This window comes from Desmodus rotundus, chromosome X (assembly GCF_022682495.2).
Source record: "Desmodus rotundus isolate HL8 chromosome X, HLdesRot8A.1, whole genome shotgun sequence".
NCBI lineage: Eukaryota > Metazoa > Chordata > Mammalia > Chiroptera > Phyllostomidae > Desmodus > Desmodus rotundus.
In genome coordinates this window covers 69731988-69753247 of record NC_071400.1, presented here as the reverse complement: position 1 = coordinate 69753247, position 21260 = coordinate 69731988, and the positions used below count along the sequence as shown (strand labels likewise).

General features: G+C 38.0%; 1 protein-coding gene across 6 annotated transcripts in view; it reads right to left on the bottom strand.

Moving 5' to 3' along the window:
• EFHC2 (EF-hand domain containing 2) overlaps window positions 1–21260 on the bottom strand; it is a 328021-nt gene that overhangs the window by 275277 nt on the left and 31484 nt on the right. The window contains exon 1 of one of the 6 annotated variants that reach the window (XM_053917523.1): window positions 4417–4475. The exons of the other annotated variants lie outside the window; for them this stretch is intronic. Within the exon in view, the coding sequence (XP_053773498.1) occupies window positions 4417–4464 (48 nt within the window). The 5' untranslated portion in view covers window positions 4465–4475. Of the gene's footprint in view, window positions 1–4416; window positions 4476–21260 lie in introns of those variants that run through there. 6 annotated transcript variants of the gene reach the window in all.

Below are 21260 nucleotides of genomic sequence, written 5' to 3'. Positions count from 1 at the left end.
TAAAAATGGGTGTGCATAAATGGTTGCATTTGTAAGAACACTGTAAACAAGATAAAGAGAATATACACATAATTAAAGTAATTTTCATTTCCAAAAATAAGATCACCTTTTTATATGGAGAAAGTACTTTGTGTGGTACTTGGTGTTTCTACTGTTATGTTCTGGAGGTATCAGAGGGCCATGAAGGCAGCCCTTGATCAAGAAATTCAATTTGCTGTTAGTGGTCCCTGGGCCATCAGTCAGTCTGGAGTCACAAGGCCTCTAAAGCCCATTAACAGGCTCTCTGAACCTTGGCAATCTTTTCACTGCATGTCAATAGTTTGCTTGACTTAAATTTTAGAAAGGCAGCTATTTCTACCTTTAGAGCTAAAAAAGAACAAACTGCCTACATTGTCTTAGGAGCTGGTGGATCCTGGTGTTTTCAGTTGGTTTTATTCATATCTGATTTAGAAATTAGTACTTGTTTATTGTAGATTTTTTGAGACTACTAAAGAGTACAAAGTGGAGAAATAGTCTATAATCCTACTACTTAGAGATAATCACTTTAACAGTAGGAATAGCTCTTTGGCACTTTCTCTAATACTGTTGGCCAATACCAGCATTGTTTTAGTCAATTTTGCTAATTAATATTTACTATAATATTCACTTTACTTCATATTGGCATAAGCTGTACATTTTACTGCCTCTGAATTTGTGATTTAAATACATTATTTTGTGTATTTTTGTTTGCTTTCCTTGGCAACAAGCTACAAGTTTAATTCTGTTTTAAAGAATCAACTCTTAGACTTGTTCAAATCTATTCTGTTTACTAATTTATAAAATTCTGCTTTTAAGTTTATGATTTTTTTCCTTCAGTTCTCAGATGTCGTTTTGTGTGTGTGCTTTTTCTAATGCCTTAAGTTAAATGCTTAGTTTGTTTTTATTTGGGATGGAGGAAGAATAAAGCATTTAATGCCATAAATTTGCCTGTAACTCTGCTGTATCTACAGGAATTTTATTTTAATGAAGTTTACTTTACCACTGTAAAAAGAATGCATATGCATTACAAAGATATGAAAATAGGAACAGAAAGAAGTGCAGAGTATTTCTACCACCTAGAACCCCCTATTTTGTTAATCTTTCCTAATGTGACTATTTAGCTATACCAAATTATATATACCTTTTAAAAATGCATATGTGACAAATACCATATGATCTCACCTTTAACTGGAACATAATCAACAGAAGAAAAAAAGCAAACAAAATATAACCAGAGACATTGAAGTTAAGAACAATCTAACAATAGCCGGGGGGGGAGTGGGGAGGGGACAGTGAGGAGAGGGGATTACAGGAACTACTATAAAGGACACATGGACCAAATCAAGGGGGAGGGTGGAGGTGGGGGAGGGAGGGGGGTTCAGGTGGGGTGGAGAGATGGGGAGAAAAGGCACACAACTGTAATTGAATAACAATAAAAAATTTAAAAAAATAAAAAATAAAAATAAATAAAAGGTAATACATATTGAAACTCACCTAAATAGAGAAAAGTAATATACTTTTCCTTTTTAGGAAACCTTATCTTGCATTTGGGATTCATTGTATTATTATTTTTTCTTCCCATAAATATTTCAAATGTTTACATTCTGTTTTGAACTTTAAAGTTTATTTCATAGTTACTTATAAGTTTGTTTCCATTGCTTATCACTAATCCTTTTATTTCATGACTTCCCCATGGTTGAACTGTTTAATTTGCTTTATAATTGGCTGGAGTACATCTTCAAGCAGTTTTCTCAGGAAAAGTATGTGCATCGTATATTTGTGAGAAATTATATATCTGAGGACATCTTTCTGCTGCTTTCACTAATGAATAACGCTTTAGCTAAGTCTAGAATTTCTGGGTCACAAACATTTTTTTCCTAAAAGCAATAGATACTGCTTCATTGTCTTCTGGCATTTAATGATGCAAACAATCTGATGTCAACTTCTCCTTCTTTGGGGTTAAACTACTTTTTCTGTCAGAATGCATGGTGATTTCTTTGCTTTATCCTTGAAATTAACATAAAATTCCTAGGATACATCTAATCATTCATCTTTTGTTATTTTCTTCGGTACAGACAGTAATAAGCATTCCATCTGCAGATCTATGTCTTTTTATAGTCAGAAAGTCAGTTTTGTTTTTATTATGTTCTTATGGTGTGCTTAGTTGATTCAGTTGTTTTTAACCTAATTTCTAACTCTTTAGGAACAATTGTCTGTATATAGGAACACCATCCTCTGTCCAACCTTTTGATATCTGTCTCACTGCTCAAATATCTAATTTTTTCCTCTGTATTTTGGGAGAATTTCTTAAGTTTGCCTTTTCCATCACTCATTCCACTTTCTCCAGTTTCAATTTTTTCTTTACTACATATAATGCATTTTTTAAGTTTCCTCGCATTTCTGCCTTCTTCAGCAAGCTCCCTTTGCCTTTGGCCTACAGTCTCATTCAGCAGTATTTGTTTATCTAAATGTTTTTATTTGAAACAAACAGGTGCACCATGCAAGTGCTTTTTTTTCCTACTCCAAATTAAAACAGAGCACAATAGGGGCAAACATCATTTGTCGGGACTTTTCCAATATGTGAACATCCTTCTACTCACTGTGGTTGGGATAACTTTTCTCATTCTTATACAAAATATTAAACTCAAAATACTAACGTGAAACAAAAGGAAGTGGTTTTAGTTTCTCCTGTGAGGCAGTATGTTCTATAAATGCCAAAAGGTTGAAGAAGCACAGACACAGCCCACTCTAAAAAAAAAAAAAAAACCCTAAATAGTTCAAAGTAGAATTTTCCATCTCCCTTTTCTCCCATAATAAAAAGTAGTGCTGGGGTCTGACACTCAGATTTGTTTTTTTTTAATCTGGCCCATTTATAAAGTATTCCTCCATATTACTTGCATCATTAGGGTTATGGATAATAGTCCATTTACTTTGAAGAGTGGTATATCTACTCCTTCCTCCTCTTGCATTCATGGTCATGTTCCTTGGAGTGGCTGCTATCTGACGGTCTTTTAGACAGAGCCACTGTGATACTGGCTTCTTCTAAAACCTTGTCCAAACCAAAAGGATCTTCCTCAAACTGAACAGGTCCTTCTTGACCTCCTTGCCTATGATCTGAACCAGAAAACTCCTTACTCAGAACAAATCTGTTGATCTTTATTCTGGCTTCTAGATCATCACCAGACATGTCTTTGTCCAGATTTTTGCTGGGCCTATAAATATTCTGGGCTATCTCTCTTTACTGTGTCTCCAGGCTTCATCATAAACCTTGTAAATTTCATCTTTGCCACCTGCAAAACCACTGTCCTAACTCGGCTTGGTTGAACAGCCTTTGGTCATATTGAACTTCATTGAAAGTCCAATGATTGAGCACACCAAGAGCAACGAACTCACTGATATCTCGATTTTCATTTCTCTGCAGTTTCAACCTCTTATCAGGAGCTGCCCTGTCTCTTTTTGCCTGTCATGCCAGATTTTATCCCTCTCATGTGCCTCCCATCCTCTTTTTCCACATGGGTTTTGATCCCAGCTCTTCTTTCCTTGGCTTTCTGGGCCATTTCTCTTAAGTTTCTCTTCTTGCTTTTTCTTTTCTTTTTGAGCCATCTTTCTCTCTACTTGAGCACACATTTTCACAGCTTCATGAGCCTTCTGATCAGCAATGTAGAGGGCTTCAGCCAGCTTGGCAAAATTTTCATTTATGTGAGCTGTCTGCACTCTTCTTCTATCAGCAGCCCAGTGTTTGTCTAATGGGATTGTATAACCCTTTGCAATTTTCCAGTTTGAAATATAGGGAGGAATTTTCCATTTTTTGTTGTTTCTTCACAGTCATCTTTCAGCTAGGAGAATGAATGATAGGTGAAGAAGGAGAAGGTGGTTCCCAAGGAAATTTCTTATTAATCTTGAACCTTGAAGGTTCCATAGGATCTTCCTGCATTTCCACCATCTGAATAACCCTGTTTTGCTCCAGAGTTGAAAGCCATTTCCTGTTGTTGAAATGGTGAGTATTGGACATACTGAGCAGGAGCCAGTTTATCAACTGCTCAAACAGGCATGACCACAGCAACCTTCTGTGATACAGATTTTTCTAAGGCCACCCTTGCCTTTTCTCTTATCTCCTTAATAGCTTCTTCATCAGGTTTTCGCAGGTCTGGGTCATCTGCATTCATGATTTCCTTGGGAAACAGGTCATTGTACTTAAGTGACCTTGTCTTTTGACTGTCCTTGTCAAGCAATTGCATCGTATTTAGTTTTTCCTTCAGCATCTACCTGAATAGCCAGTACATTTGACATTGTTTTCTTTTGTGCCACATCCAGTGGATACTGGGCCACATGATCTCTGGAAAAGCACTTCCATCTCCAAAATCCTCTAATAACTGAGGTATCCAGCCTTTCCAGTACCTGTATGAGGTAGGTTCTTTTTGGAAGGAGAACAGGGAGGTCTGTCATGATCTCTGGGATCTTGCCTTTTCTTCAGCATCAAGCTGGTCCTAAGGTAGATGAGTAGGTACAGGTAAAAAGCTGGTGAGCACCACCTTCTTCCACTGGCTTCCTGCATGAACAACCTCAGCAATATTTTAAATATTTTAAATATTTTAAACCTCAGCAGTATTCTCCTGTTACATTTTCTCCTTCCAGCCTTCACTTCAGAGTCTGCTTTAACTGCTTACTTTGTTTTGTTACTTCCTTGCACTCAATAGGGAGCACAAAGCAAACTTAACAGAAATATTCATTTTGCTCTGATAGATGGGTGTGGCTCACTTGGTTGGGTGTCATCCTACAAAGCAAAAGGTCACCAGTTCAATTCCTGGTCAGGGCACATGCCTGCATTGTAGGTTCAGTCCCCAGTCCAGGTGTATGAGAGGCAACCAACCGATGTTTCTCTCTCACATCAATGTTTTTCTCCCTCTCTTCCTCCCTTCCTTCCCATCTCTCTAAAAATTAATAAAATATTTTTTAAAACATTTGTTTTCCTGTAGAAAACATACTTTTGAAATAAATGCTTTTTTTCTTCCTCTCCCTCTTAAATACTATGTTCTCCATTTATGTTGCAGTCTTTTCAGAAACTTTATGTTGGCTTTCTTTGTTCACTCTTGAACAAAGAGCAACCTATCCAGGCTGGTGTTTTCCCCACAATAGGGTAAGTTCTCTTCCCTTCCTTCACCATGTATTCTAATGTTCTGATTTCTCCTCTCAGTGGGAGGCTGATTGATAGAAATTCACATACAGCATGTTAAGAGAAGTAGGGGGTAAGCTGGAGCTATGGATAGTTCCCTACAAGAAAAACTTCAAATTTTCCCATGTAAGCATTTTATAAATTAACCTGACTGCCACTCCAGGAACAGAACGTGTGTAGCCATTCCTTTATGTGCATGCCTATCACATAAGAAAAATGCCTTAATGCAGAGCCTGCTTTTCCCTCAGTGTGACTTATCCTGGACTTCCTAGTAACACTCTTAATCCATCAATAGCTGTGGAAGTAAGCCAAGTGGAAGCCTCTGCAGATTATGCTAACCCCCAACTCAATTCTTTTACTTTCTTAAGAAGTGAAATTGAAAATTGGTTTTGGTGTACTTCTTTAATACAATCCCATCTGCACTGTATCTAGTGGAAATTCTTCAAAGTTTGCAGCATGCAAATGGAACTGGACTCCAACACTAATATGATTTCTCCGTATTTTAAAATTTTGCAGTCATTTTAATTGGGATTCTGAAGGTGATGAGGTTTGTCTAAATATCAATGCTCAAGTTATAATCTTACTCCAAATTCTCATTTTTTCTCTCACTTCTTTTTTGATAAATTTATGTTCCTATGGGTTCTGTCTTTAAATAGGCATATCTTATTTTACGAAAATTCAATTTATACAAATTTGAATCTCATTCACTTGTTGAACATAAGAGATGGTCAATAAGGTAAGGTGAATAAATGCATGAAAACAAATACAAATTATACAAAGATGACTTCCAAGTAATTTTTTGCACTACAAATATATTAGCATCATAAATCTATAATTTATCCTCAAATTTTCATGACTAAATCTATGGTTTAAGATAAAATGCACCTATGTGGACAGCATAAGCATTCAACAAACTTATTTTTACTTATCTGCTTAAGATCTAATTTTATAGTGCATAAAATGGGAAAAGATGTTGCTAGAATGCTTGAATAGTTTTCTTTTAGCTTTATCACTAATTAACCATATAACTGGTGTGAACCACTTAAACTCTATCTGCTGGATAACCTTTCAGCCAAAATTAGAAAATCAGCATTTGCTAACCACAGAACACTGCAGCAGCATTTAAAGGATTAAGAAAATGATGTATATATAACAGAGCTTTGGAGAGAAAATGAATGTATAAAAATACTGAATAATATATAAGTCAGTGTAGGATGCAAAGCTAGAAGCTTAAAAATACTGTCAAAACCACATCTAAAATAGTCTTTTTACATCCTTATGGAATCTATTGAGCAATGCAATTAAAAAAAAACTTGATATTACTAAAAGAGTAAGTCCAGACCCACTGCTTAAAATCAGACTTCCTGGAAAACTAATTAGAACTAGAACAAAGGGGTCACCCTATCCAGTAAAAATCATATTGCTAATCATAGAGCTTCACAAACTGAATAAAGAAAACTAAATATTCAAATATTAAATATTAAAGATAAAAAGATACCTACAATATAAAATATAAAGGAAAAATACTTGGTGAAAACACATATATGAAATTTACCAACTATTATACATGTATTCACACAGAATAACATGAGAACTGAGGTAAAAAACAACTTCATGCCATCATTTTGAGATAGTATGTATTTTAAAAAGCTGGATTCTACCAGAAAGTGTCAGGAGAAAAAGGAGCTTAGGTAAGATGACCTTTATGTTAAATAAACTCAAAGATGGATAAAATATAACTTAAATATAACTCATGACACCATACAAATCCTAGAGGAGAACATAGGGGAAAAAAAATCTCAAGACATTCCATGCACCAATATTTTCACAGATATGTCCCCCAGAGAAAGGGACATAAAGGAAAGAATAAACAAGTGGGACTTCATCAAAATAAAAAGCTTCTGCATGGCTAAAGAAAACATCAGCAAAATGAAAATGGAACCAACCATATGGGAAAATATTTTTGCAAGTGATACCTCAGACAAGGGTTTGATCTCCAAAACATGTAAAGAACTCACATGACTCTACTCCAGAAAGACAAACAACCCAATTAAAAAATGGGCAGAGAGCCCTGGCTGGTGTGACTCAGTGGATTGAGTGCTGGCCAGTGAACCAAAGGGATGCCGATTTGATTCCTGGTTGGGACACATGACTGGGTTGCGGGCCAGGTCCCCAGTGGGGGGCACATGAGAGGCAACCACACACTGTTCCTCTCCCTCCCTTCTCCTCTATCTAGAAATGAATAACACCATTTTTTTTAAAAACAAGGGCAAAGGACCTGAACAGACACTTCTCCAAGGAGGACATAGAGAGGGCCCAGAGACATATGAAAGGATGCCTAGCATCACTAGCCATCAGAGAGATATAAATTAAAACCACAATGACATATCACTTCACACCAGTCAGAGTGGCCATCATAAACAAATCAACAAACAACAAATGCTGACGAGGTTGTGCAGAAAAGGGAACCCTAGTAAATTGCTGGTAGGAATGCAGACTGGTGCAGCCACTGTGGAAAATAGTATGGAATTCCCTCAGAAAACAAAAAATGGAACTGCCTTTTGGCCCAGCAATTCCACTGTTGGAATTATACCCTAAGAATTCTGAAACACCAATTCAAAAGAACCTATGTACCCCAATGTTCATAGCAGCACAATTTACAATAGCCAAGTGCTGGAGCAACCTAAGTGCCCATCAGTAAATGAATGGATCAAAAAACTATGGTACATTTACACGATGGAATACTACACAGCAGAAAGAAAGAAGGAGCTCCTACCTTTCATGACAGGATGGATACATCTGGAGAGCATTATGCTAAGTGAAATAAGCCAGATGGTAAAAGACAAATACCATATGATCTCACCTATAAGTAGAACTTAATCAACAAAACAAGCAAGTAAAATATAACGAGAGACATTGAAATAAAGAACAAACTGACAGTAACCAGAGGGGTGGTGAGAGGGGATAATGGGGGGAAAAGAAGGAAGGGTCATCAAGGACCATGTATAAAGGACACATGGACAAAGCCAAAGGGGGGTAGGATTGAGGGTGGGAGGTAGGGATAGCTGGGGTTGGGGGGAGTTGTGGGGGAAAAATGGAGACAACTGTACTTGAAAAACAATAATAAATAAACAAATGAAATTCTTATTCTATGCACTCAAAAATAAATACACTTTAAATAAAAGAAAAAGATCTATAATCAAGTAATGTAAGCATTTATTTTAGAAAAAGCTCATTAAAAGTAAGCATAATTATGAAAATTAGAAAAGAAATCAATATAATTGTGGGAAATCAATGGAGAAAAACTTAAAAGCTGTTCTTTGATAAGATTAGTAAAGTTGATAAGCATTTAGTAAGCATAACTAAGAAAAGAGGGAGAGAGAAACTGCATCATAAGGCTGTCATGGGAAACTACAGTATTGCCTCTACAGTTAAGGAGTCTCTGAGGACATGGCCAGATGTTCCTCTTGTATGGCAATGTAATCAGTCTAGAGTCTTCTGTGGTGGAGGTGCTCACACAAAGTTGGCAGTGTCCAAGTAACAGCACAAATGGCTCAAGTAAAATTTGTAGGAGAACCAAGATGGCGGCATAGGTAGACACACTGCGCCTCCTCGCACAACCAGAACTGACAGAGAATCGAACGGCAAGGGGGTCCGACACCAAGTAAATAAAAAATAAACATTCATCTAGACCGGTAGGAAGGGCGGAGACAGGCACCGGGGTGGAGAGGACTCGCGTAGCTATGGCGGGACCGAGACTGGCGGAGTGTGGGACGACCGGGGCAGGCAGTCCAAGCACTAGCAGACCCTGCGGCCACACATTCGCGCACATAAACCGAGAGGGCCAGACTCGGAGTGGCGGAGAGTGGGGCAGGCAGAGTGCGGGTAGCACACTGCAGCCCCACATTTGAACATAGATAAACCAGACGAATGGCAGGGTGCGAAGCAGACCACGCAACCCAGGGCTACAGCTCGGGGAAATAAAGCCTCAAACCTTTGATTGAAAACGCCTGTGGGGGTTGGGGCGGCAGCAGGAGAGACTCCCAGCCTCACGGGAGAGGTCGTTGGAGAGACCTACAGGGGCCTAGAGTGTGCACAAGCCCACCCACTCGGGAACCAGCACCAGAGGGGCCCAGTTTGATTGTGGGTATCGGAGTGAAAGATTGAAATCCGGAGGAGTGAAGCAAGCGCCATTGCTCCCTCTGGGCCCCTCCCCCACGTACAGCGTCACAGCACAGCAACTAGCGTTACCCCACCCCAGTGAACACCTAAGGCTCCGCCCCTTAAAGTAACAGATGCACCAAGACAAAAAAAAGAAAAAAAAAATGGCCCAAATGACAGAACACTTCAAAGCTCCAGAAAAAATACAACTAAGCGACGAAGAGATAGCTAACCTATCGGATGCACAGTTCAAAGCACTGGTTATCAATATGCTCACAGAATTGGTTGAATCTGTTCGAAAACTAGATGAAAAAATGAAGCCTATGCTAAGAGAAACAAAGGAAAATGTACAGGGAACCAATAGTGATCCGAAGGAAACTGGGACTCAAATCAATGGTGAGGACCAGAAGGAAGAAACAAACATCCAACCAGAAAAGAATGAAGAAACAAGAATTCAGAAAAATGAGGAGAGGCTTAGGAACCTCCAGGACATCTTGAAACGTTCCAACATCCGAATTATAGGGGTGCCAGGAGAAGAGGAAGAACAAAAAATAGAAAACTTATTTGAACAAATAATGAAGGGGAACTTCCCCAGTCTGGCAAAGGAAACAGACTTCCAGGAAGTCCAGGAAGCTCAGAGAGTCCCAAAGAAGCTAAACCCAAGGAGGAACACACCAAGGCACATCATAATTACATTACCCAAGATTAAACGCAAGGACCTACATCCAAGATTACTGTATCCAGCAAAGCTATCATTTAGAATGGAAGGGAAGATAAAGTGCTTCTCAGATAAGGTCAAGTTAAAGAAGTTCATCATCACCAAGCCCTTATTATATGAAATGTTAAAGGGACTTACCTAAGAAAAAGAAGATCAAAAATAGGAACAGTAAAAATGACAGCAAACTCACAGTTATTAATGACCACACCTAAAACCAAAACAAAAGAAAACTAAGCAAACAACTAGAACAGAAACAGAACCACAGAAATGGAGATCACATGGAGGGTTGTCAATAGGAGAGTGGGAGGGGGAGGGGGGGAAAGGTACAGAGAATAAGTAGCATAAATGGTAGGTAGAAAATAGACAGGGGGAGGGTAAGAATAGTGTAGGAAATGTAGAAGCCAAAGAACTTATAAGTATGACCCATGGACATGAACTATAGTGGGGGAATGTGGGAGGGAGGGGGTGGGCAGGATGGAGTGGAGTTGGGGGGGGAATGGGACAACTGTAATAGCATAATCAATAAATATATTTTTTAAAAAAATTTGTAAACCAGGACTATGTTGCCTTACAAACACCAAAATAACTGAGACAATGTTGTGGATGCTAAGAGGAACTAAAGCTATTTCTTTATATTTTGAGAAAGGGAGTAACCTTCTCTTTGTCAAAAAAAAAAAAAAAAAAAAAGATGTCCTTTATGTTCTCCAATAGAAAGAATCTACTCTATAATTCTAGTAATTACTAATTAACTAGACTCCCCAGTATGTTAGATTATCTTTTTGGTTTCAAAGTATGCTATTTACATCCCACAAGTGCATCAACAGCTGAGATCACAAAATGGATACTTCATATGGAAAGGCTCCTTTATTAAAACCAAAGTAATACAGAAAAACCCACTTACAGAGCACTTGCTAAGTTCAAAGCTCTATGTGGGGGGTACGACACTCAATAAGTCAAACTCTTCAGCTGCAAGGATTGTACAGTCAAGGAAGGAAGATTAGACTACATGCAAATAACTACAAAACAGGGTATGGACATCAAAATTACAACTAAAATATAGAACAACCATCACTCAGAACCATCAGAAATGGAGCTGAATGGAAGTCTAACAACTATGGAATTGAAAAACCACATCCATCCAGACTGGTAGGAGGGGCAGGGACATGGAACCGGTTTGTCCCACATCCATGTGTCCTGGAGAAAAATTCAGAAGGGATATCTCAGGAGCGAGGAGTGCCAGACCCTCAACAGGCCCCCCAGCCCAGGGTTCCAGAGACAGGAAGATAAGTCCCCATGACTTCTGTCTGCAAAAACCCAGTAGGGATTGAGTCAGTAGGAGAAACTTCCGGAGTCACAAGCAGTTCCTATTAAGGAACCTAAACACAAACTAACTCAGACTCACTCCCTCCAAGCTCCAGCACTGGGTAGTAGCTTGAAAGGCTCCAGTGGCATAAAGGGAGAAACTGAAGTGTTTGGCATTAGGGCAAGAGTAGTGGACAGCTTTCTCCAAGACAGAAAGTAGGGCAAAGGCCTCCTTTTCTGAACCCTTTTCTGACCCCTCCCTTTTCTGGACCCTCCCCCCACAGAGCCACAGAGCCAACAGCTTTGTGCCATATGTGAAACTGCATTAACCTGGCTAACACTGTTTGCCACACCCTGGAGATCACCAGAGGTTCCATGCGACCCAACTCTCACCCAAGTTGCTTTTCCATATGAACGGCGGGTCTTGGCTCATGCATCACAACTTCTTAAATCCTTCAAACAAGCAACAGCCAGCTTCAATGAGCCCTCAGCCCCCATACCTCTTGCTAAATGACCCCAGGCCCAGCACTAGCAGCAGCCAGTCTAGATTCACAGCTTGGCCTCACCTGGGAATCTCCAAGCCCAGCACAAAACAGCCACCTCAGATTGCTTTATAGTTCAGGCAGGGTGGCTCCAGGTGGTGGATGATCTTGGTCTGTACCACCCAGGAAACCCCAGAACCTGTGCACCTAGTGGACAACTACAGACCATGCTGGAGCACCACCACCCTGCCCCCACACAGCTTATCCTCCACAGAGGGCAGAAGTTGGTCGTCAGTTGTCACAGCTAGCCTTTGCAGCTAACTGGCCTGGGTAAATCCCTCCCATTGACCTGCCAACAGCACCCAAGGCTCAACTACAAGGGGAGAGTGTACTCAGTCCACATGAAGGGCGCACCTGGAGTACCCAGGTTGGTGGTAGGGGAGACTATGCCACTGGACCCTACAGGACACCTACAAAATTAGGCCATACAACCAAGACATGAAGTCAAAGCAGTTCTACCTAACACATAGAAACAAACACTGGGAGGCTGACAAAATGAGGAAACAAAGAAACACAGTCCAAATAAAAGAACAGATCAAAGCTCCAGAACTAAATAAAATGGAGATAAGCAATCTGTCAGGTGCAGAGTTCAAAACACTGGTTATAAGGATGCTTGAGAAACTTAGTGAGGACCCCAATAACATTAAAAAGATCCAGTCAGAAATTAAGGAGACACTAGTTGAAATAAAGAGCAATTTACAGGGAAACAGCAGTGGGGTGGATGAAGCTAAGAATCAAATCAATGATTTGAAATATAAGGAAGCAAAAAACAACTGACCAGAACAAGATGAAAAAAGAATACAAAAACAAAACACAAAAACAAACAAAAAAAACCCAGGACAGTGTAAGCAGCCTCTGGGACAACTTAAAGTATTCCAACATTCGCATCTTAGGAGTGCCAGAAGGAGAAGAAAAAGAGCAAGAAATTGGAAATCTATTTAAAAAAATAATGAAAGAGGGAGAAAAGGTACACAACTGTAATTTAATAACAATAAAAAAATAAAATTAAAAAAATAATTATGAAAGAACACTTCCCTAATTTGGTGAAGGAAATAGACATGCAAGTCCAGGAAGCCCAGAGAGTCCCAAGCAAGATGGATGTAAAAAGACCCAAAAAACAAAAGGCCCACTCCAAGATACATCATAATTAAATGCCAAAGTTTAAAGATAAAGTGAGTATCTTAAAAGCACTAAGAGAAAAGAAGTTAGTTATCTACTGGGGAGTTCCTATAAGACTGTCAGCTGATTTCTCAAAAGAAACTTTGCAAGGCTAGAAGGGATTAGCAAGAAATATTCAAAGTCATAAAAAGCAGGGACCTACAGCCAAGGTTGCTCTACCCAGCAAAGCTGTCATTAAGAATCAAAGGGCTGATGAAGACCTTCCCACACCAGAAAAAAACTAAAGGAGTTCATCATCACAAATCATTATTATATGAAATGTTAAAGGTATTTATTTAAGAAAAAGAAGATCAAAACTATGAACAATAAAATGGCAATAAATACATATCTATCAACAATTGAATCTAAGAAACAAACTAAGCAAACAAGGAAAGAGACAGAATCATGGATACAGACAGAATTTTGATGGTTGCCAGATCAGAGGGGTTATGGGGTAATGGTTGAAGATGTGAGGGGATTAAGAAGTACAAAGAGGCAGTTACAGAATAGCCAGGGGGATGTAAAGTACAGTATAGGAAATGGAGGAGACAAAGAATCCATATGTATGACCATGGACATGAACAGTGATATGGGGATTGCCCAAGGGAGTGGGGGATCCTGAGTGGAAAGGGGCAAAGGGGGAAAAATTGGGACAATTGTAATAGCATAATCAATAAAATATAATTTGATAAAAGCAGGGTATGGTACCTTCAAATAATTATAATGCATTGGAAATAAAGCTGAAAGCCATTTGGAAAGATTCAATAATATATATTTTTATTTTTTTATTGTTATTCTATTACAGTTGTCCCAATTTTCCCCCCTTTGCCCTCCTCCCCAGCCCATTCCCCGCTCCCACAGGCAATCCCCACACTGTTGTCCATGTCCATGGGTCATTCATACAAGTTCTTTGATTAGTCCCTTCCCCTTCTTTCCACCATTATCCCCTTCCCCACTCCCTTTTGGTCGCTGTCAGTCTGTTCCATGTTTCCATGCTTCTGGTTCTATTTTGCACGTTAGTTTCTTTTTTTATTAGCTTCCTCTTATAGGTAAGATCACTTAGGATATGTTCCTGAGCACCCGCTATGTGTCAGGCTCTGTGCCAGGCTCTGAGAATTCAAAGATTAATGAAAATGGCTAAGACTAGTTAAGTAGTTTTAATGGGTCAGGAAATGTGTTATGTGCTTTTACACTCTATATCATTCACTCCTCACAACACATCTATAAAGTAGTAATATTGTGACCCTTGTTTTACAGAAGTCAAAGTTTAGGAGATTAAGTAGTTTTCCCAAAGTCTCAAAGTAAGAGAATGGGACAGCTGGCATTAGAACTCAAGCTGCCTAACTTCAGAGGCCACAAGTTAACCACTATTTCCTGAACTTCCACAAAATCCCCAACACATTCCAGCTTGGTGGAGGACACAGAGATGAGCAATAGGGCTATTCTAACAGGGGTTTGAAGATGCTCAGTAGGAGGGGGAAGTGCTAAATCACCTGGAGCATCAGAGGGATGTTGAGTTGTGAAATGGTTCTTAAGGACTGAGAGATGGAGGAACAACTGCACACAGTGGGGAAGGGCATTCTATGCAGAGAGAATAGCATAAACAAAGTTACAGCGTCATGGTAATGTATGGTACATGGGGTCCTGTAAGTCATTCTGTGTGCTGAGGGCTGAGTAAGGAAGGGAGAGCTGAGGAAATAGGATTAGCAGGGTTCAAGAGCCAAAAGATAAGTGGTCCCTGGCCATGCAAAATTAACTCAAAAGATTCTAAACATTTTAGGACATTAACTTGGTAGTAGAGTGGATAGTCAAGAAAGAGAATCAGATTTAACGAAGGGATGCCACTGAAGTGGCTAATCTCTAGGTGGAAGATATGAACTAGGATAGCAGCAGTAGCCTTGAAAAGAAGACTGATGGAAGGGAGATTTCAGAAGGAGTTGAGAGAGGACTTAGGTCAACTGATCAGTGACAGAGAGAGGGTAATGGTGATTCTCTTATTTGTTTAAACATAAACAAAAATATATAATTTAGTGAGTTGACATTTAGATGTAACTCAAATAATAAGTAAATGTGAACCAGTCTCAACATGGTAGTATATTAAAAGAAAAGGCCAGGCAATTCAATACCAATTAAAAAGTCCATCTTGTCTTAGATCTCTGAATAAACTATAAAGGTGATCCAATTTATGCTCTATATCTACATCCCCCACCCCAGTGCCTTTCCCCTCTTTTTTGATTCTCTCAAGTCCCACTTTCCCTCACCATCAACTCAGTCTATGGTATCTCCCTCCTTCTCTCTCCCTCCTCCCTCCATCTCTCTCCAGCCCTTCTCCCTTTCCTACATCCCCCAAAGCCTGAAAATCTGATTGAAAAATTCAGAGGATGGGGAGGATGTAGATTGAGCAAAGACAATTTTTTGTTCAGCAAGTAGGGCATGGGGAAAAGGAGAAAGCTGGGAATACATATGAATAATATTATCCTTACTACATATCAGTGAAAATCAAAGCTTCAATTAATAAAGCTGACAGTAAAAGCCAACTGGACAGAATTTAAAAGTTTTATTTTTGATACCCAGAAACAAATGCAAAAATAAATGCCTTGAAATGCTAGAGAAAAAAGGCAACAAGTAGAACCAGAGAGAGATAGAATTAAAGACACTCAAAACAGATTTCATATTTTTAAGCTAAAAAGGAGAGAAATAATAGACTGTAGAGAAAAAAAAATTTTATTAAACATAAAATGGCCATTAAGTTGTATACCTAAAACCAGTGCATAATAAAATTAAAAGGAAAAAATAAAGAAATGATGGCCAAAAAAAAAAAAAAAAAAAACCCAATGTTGATGGAAGATGATTTGACTTTGGGTGGTGGGCACACAAAGCAATATACAGATCATGTATAATTGAAATGTACACTTCAAACTTTATTCACCAATGTCACCCCAATAAATGTAATTTAAAAAATCCAAACCCCAAAAAAGGGCCTACATGGAGCTTCTAGAACCTAGATTATGATGGTATAAAATCTTTTCTTTTTAATTTTTATTGTTATACAATTACAGTTGTATGCCTTTTCTCCCCATCCCTCCACCCCACCCCAGCAGAACCCACCTCCCTCCCCCACCTCCACCCTCCCCCTTGATTTTGTCCATGTGTCCTTTATAGTAAGTAGTTCCTGTAATCCCCTCTCCTCATTGTCCCCTACCCACTCCCCCCTGGCTATTGTTAGATTGTTCTTAACTTCAATGTCTCTGGTTATATTTTGTTTGCTTTTTTCTTCTGTTGATTATGTTCCATTTCAGAAATTCATATAGAACCATAAATGACCCCGAATAGCTGCAGCAATTTTGAGAAAGAAGAACAAAGCAGGAGGGATCACAATACCTGATATCAAACTGTATTACAAGGCCACTGTAATCAAAACAGCCTGGTACTGGCGCAAAAACAGGCCCATAGACCAATGGAACAGAACAGAGAACCCAGAAATAAACCCAAGTCTTTACGGTCAATTAATATTTGACAAAGGAGGCAGGAGCATAAAATGGAGCAAAAACAGCCTCTTCAACAAATGGTGTTGGGAGATGGCATAAAATCTTTGAGAATAAGTTGAGAATAATCAGAATGTAAACACAACTGTAGTAGTCTATTACTGATTGCTGTTAGTTCCAAATGATCAAAAATAAAATAATAATAAAGGTAATTATTGATCACCTTTCCTCCTAAAAGACCAGTAAGTGAATTTGCTAAAATAAAAGAAACATGACAAAATATCTTATTTAAATAATAGAGGAATTTTTAAACTACCCTAATACCCACAGCATAAATGAAACACTGGGGAACAATTGGGAAAAGCAATGCATCAATAATAGCTTAATGACTGTTTTATAGAACTCGGCCTTCTCAATGCCAGCATCTCCATAATTATTCTTCTGGAATAAGCCAGAATTCATGCCAAAGAAAAATGCAAGAAGCGTGCAGCACAGATGATAACTGGAATAGTCCCAATTCATGCTTCATTTCCCATAGGAACACCACTCTCCCTACCCCATGTATTGTAAAAAAACAAGCCAAGTCTTTGGAAAAGGAGGAGAGTTAATTCTTCATGACTACCCACTATGAGCTGGACACTTGACATGCATTGTCCATCTGATTCTCATAACAACTCTAAGTTGGGGTTAGTATTCTTACTTTACAGATGATAAAATTGAGACCAAAAAGGTTGACAACATAGCCAAGATGAAATATGTAATCAATGGCAAATCCAGGTTCTGGGCCTATCTGTCTGACTGAAGAGGCTTGCTCTCTCTACCATACCAAAGAGCCTCCCCTTAGGAGGGTGTTGTAGGAGGACAATGTTCTCAAGGGATACCCCAACCACTATACACATAGTTCATTTCAATGCTCCATTTGGGGAGACATGAACCCTGGGTCCAACCCTAGGAACAAATGGAAGGGAAAAGATCCTGGTAATAATAACAATGATGATGATGATGATGATAATGATAGTTATACTCTCCTAAGAGCTAAAGTCAGCAATGGCCAGATCTGAAACAGAAGAAGGCAAAGTATGTAAAGTAAAGAGACTGAGGCTGAAGAGACAGATGAAGTCCAATAGAAGAGAAAAAGGAATAGAGAAAAGGTCAAAAGAATGGAAGAGGGTGGGAATAAAGAAGTTGAGAGACTGGTGGTGGGGGATGGGGAGGGTGGACGAATTTGAAAAAAGAATGGAGATAAGTACTTCTGCCTCCCTTTGATAATGTTGCATTCATGTTCTCCCTGCCATTTCCCATTTCTAATATCCTAGAAAAAATAACCATGCTCCCTAGATTATATATACCTCTGATAAAAGGTCTGTGATAATGACATGTATCTCTGGAGAATCCTCTTTATTAAAAGAACTATTACCACACTAAACAGCACAATGCATTTCATAGTCAAAACAGGTATTTAAATGGAAGAGCATAAATAAAATAAGGAGAAGAATATAAACAATTCTAACATCTTTTTAAAAATTAATTTATTTACTTTTATTCAGTTAAAAACCTATGAAGGTGGTTAGAAGAGTAATATATTTGGAAAAAATAAAAGAAACATGTTTAAAAATAAAGGGATATGAATCCAGAGGATGAAAAATGATTATACAAATAGCCAGAAATCCACCATAGTGTATTATTACATGAATTGGCTATACTTTGCTTATATACATACTTGTTACCAAACCTATGCCTCAAATCTTTTTTTAAATTTTTTATTTTATGGTTGTTCAAGTAGTTTTCTGCCTTTTCCCCCACCTCAGCCCAACCCCCCAGCTCTCCACATCTCCCTCCTGTTTCCACCACCCCCATGTTATTGTCCATGTGTCCTTTATAATTGTTCCTACAAACCCTTCACCCTTTTCCCCTGAAATTCCCTCCCCTCTCCCCTCTAGTCACTGTCAGCCTGTTCTCAATTTCAGTGTCTTTGGTTATATTTTGCTTGTTTGTTTCGTTGATTAGGTTCCTGTTAAAGGTGAGATCATATGGTATTTGTCTTTCACTGCCTGGCTTATTTTGCTTAGCATAACACTTTCCAGTTCCATTCATGCGGTTCCAAAGGGTAGGAGCTCCTCAAATCTTAAATCCCAAACAGTGAGCTAGACACCAGAGAAGACAGACTGTAAGATTTCATTTGTATGAAGTTCAAAACAGGCAAAACTAATCTATGGTAATGGAAATAAGAGCAATGGCAGAGGGGTGAATGAAATGGGGCATGAGGGAACTTTCTGAGGTGGTAGAAGAATTCTATATGTTGTCTGGGGTGGTGGTGCATACATTTGTCAAAACTCACAGAACAGTATGCTTAAAATGGACACATTTCATCATGTATAAATAACCTCTATAAAGTTGATTTGAAAAATTAAAATAAGGTTTGCCCCAATAAAGTTGATTAAAATAAAAACTCAATAAAATCTTAAAGAAATACAGTTATTCTGTATCCTGATTGTGGTGGTTGTTAAAACAAATCTATACATGTCATAAAATTTCAGAGAACTATAAACTGGGGAGAAAATGAGTGCATCTAAAAACTAGTGAAATTCAAACAAGGTCTTCAAGTTTAGAATTATACTATTGTCAATTCCCTGGCTTTGATAATGTACTATACTATGTTACATTGGGGAGAGCTCAGAAAAGAGTACACAGGAACTGCCTTAGACCATTTTTGTAATTTCTTATAAGTCTAAATTATTTCAAAGACATTTTTTAAAAAGTACACAGATTATGTTTTCAGTGTTTATACTATCATCCACCATCAAAGGAATGATCTTACTATAGGGCAGAATCCTGCAAATGCAAAATTGAAGAAGGCAAATAATTTTTAAATGTTTCCAATAAAGTTGCAGGTGGTCGGAATTTAGCAGTGGGAAAGTATATAAACATTACTCTGTGGATTAAAAATTCAGAAAAAATATCAATCAGTCTGAACTATAAGTCAGGAAATCAAATAACAACTATTATTTCCTAATTTGTGAATTAAAATGTTACAAATAAATATTGTATATCCAAAAAATAATCAGTGTGCAAAGAGGACAACCACATGAAGAGGCAGCAACAGGAGAGCCATCTGCAGGCCAAGGAGAGAGGCCTTAAGAGAAATCAACCCCGCCAGCACCTTGATCTTGCAATTCCAACCTCTAGAACTGTGAGAAAATAAATTTCTGTGGTTTAAGGTACCCACAGAACTAGCAAACTAGGCAATCCTAACAAACTATTATGATATATTAAATTATAATTTATATAACATAACATTTATATCTTATAAGTATACAGTTCAACTTTTCATAAATTTATACAATTGTATAGCCACTACCACAATCCAATTTAGAACATTTCCATTACCCCTAAAAGTTCCCTATCTCACTGCTAGCCCCAGGCAACTACTAATCTGCTTTCTCTGATGTATTTACCTTCTCTAGGACTTCAGATAGATGGAGTCATACAATATAAAGTCTTCCTTGTCTGCTTTCTTTCATTTAGTATGTTTTTGAGGTTCGTACATGTTGTTTATATATATATTATATATATATATAATATATATATATATATCATAGTTTCTTTTCAATGCTGAATATTTCCATTACACGGCTATACTGCATTTTCTTTATCCATTCATCAGTTGATGGTCACTTGGGTTTTTCCTGTTTTGCACTACTATGAATAATGATGCTATGAAGTTTTTATGGGAACATATATTTTAATTTCTCTTAGAAAACACATAGGAATGGAATTACTGAGTCATGTGGTAAATATTATATACTTAACTATTTAAGAAACTGCCAAACTGTCTTCCAAAATAGCAGTATAATTTTACATTCCTACCACAAATGTATGAAAATCCCAGACCTCCACATCTTTGCCAACATTTAGCATTTGTCAGTCTTTTTAAATTATATGCATTCTAATCAATATGTACTGGTATCTATTCAAGTTTAAGCTCAAAAAGACAATTTTAACTTTGGACTAATGTTAGGCTTGTGGGCAGGGTCTTTAAATTTTGCCTAATAACTAAACTCCAGGTTTTAGGAAAGAGGGAAAGGGAAACTCTATCTTCCTCAATAAGAGACTAATTTGTGAATCTCATTCTTTCTATTGCAAAAACACTTATTTTGAATTTGGGGACTTTTTATTAAATGCCTTTTAAATTTCAAAGTTTTATATTAAAAAAACATACTGTATGATGAAACTGGAAACTTTAACAAAAATTTAAATAATGTAATTTTGTGTTTTACTCAGTGATGAATGCAGAATGCATAGTTTGAAATTTGGAGCATGACATGTTTGATTTCAGGCAAGTCTTTTGATTTCTTCAGAACTAAGTAGCTGAAGATTTATGTAGTTGAGATGTAAAACATGGGATTTAAACTGCAATACATTGCAATTATATTGTGTTACAATTATACATCTTGGCATCTTTTCCTTAAGTATATTTTATTGATTATGCTATTACAGTTGTCCCATTTTTTTTCTCCCCTTTACTCCCTTCACCTTCCAACCCCTCCTGCCAGCATTTCCCCCACCCCCACTTAGCTCATGTGCATGGGTCATACATATAAGTTCTTTGGCTTCTCCATTTCCTATACCATTCTTACCCTCCCCCTGTCTATTTGTACCTACCAATTATGCTTCTTATTCTCTGTACCTAATCCCCTATTCTC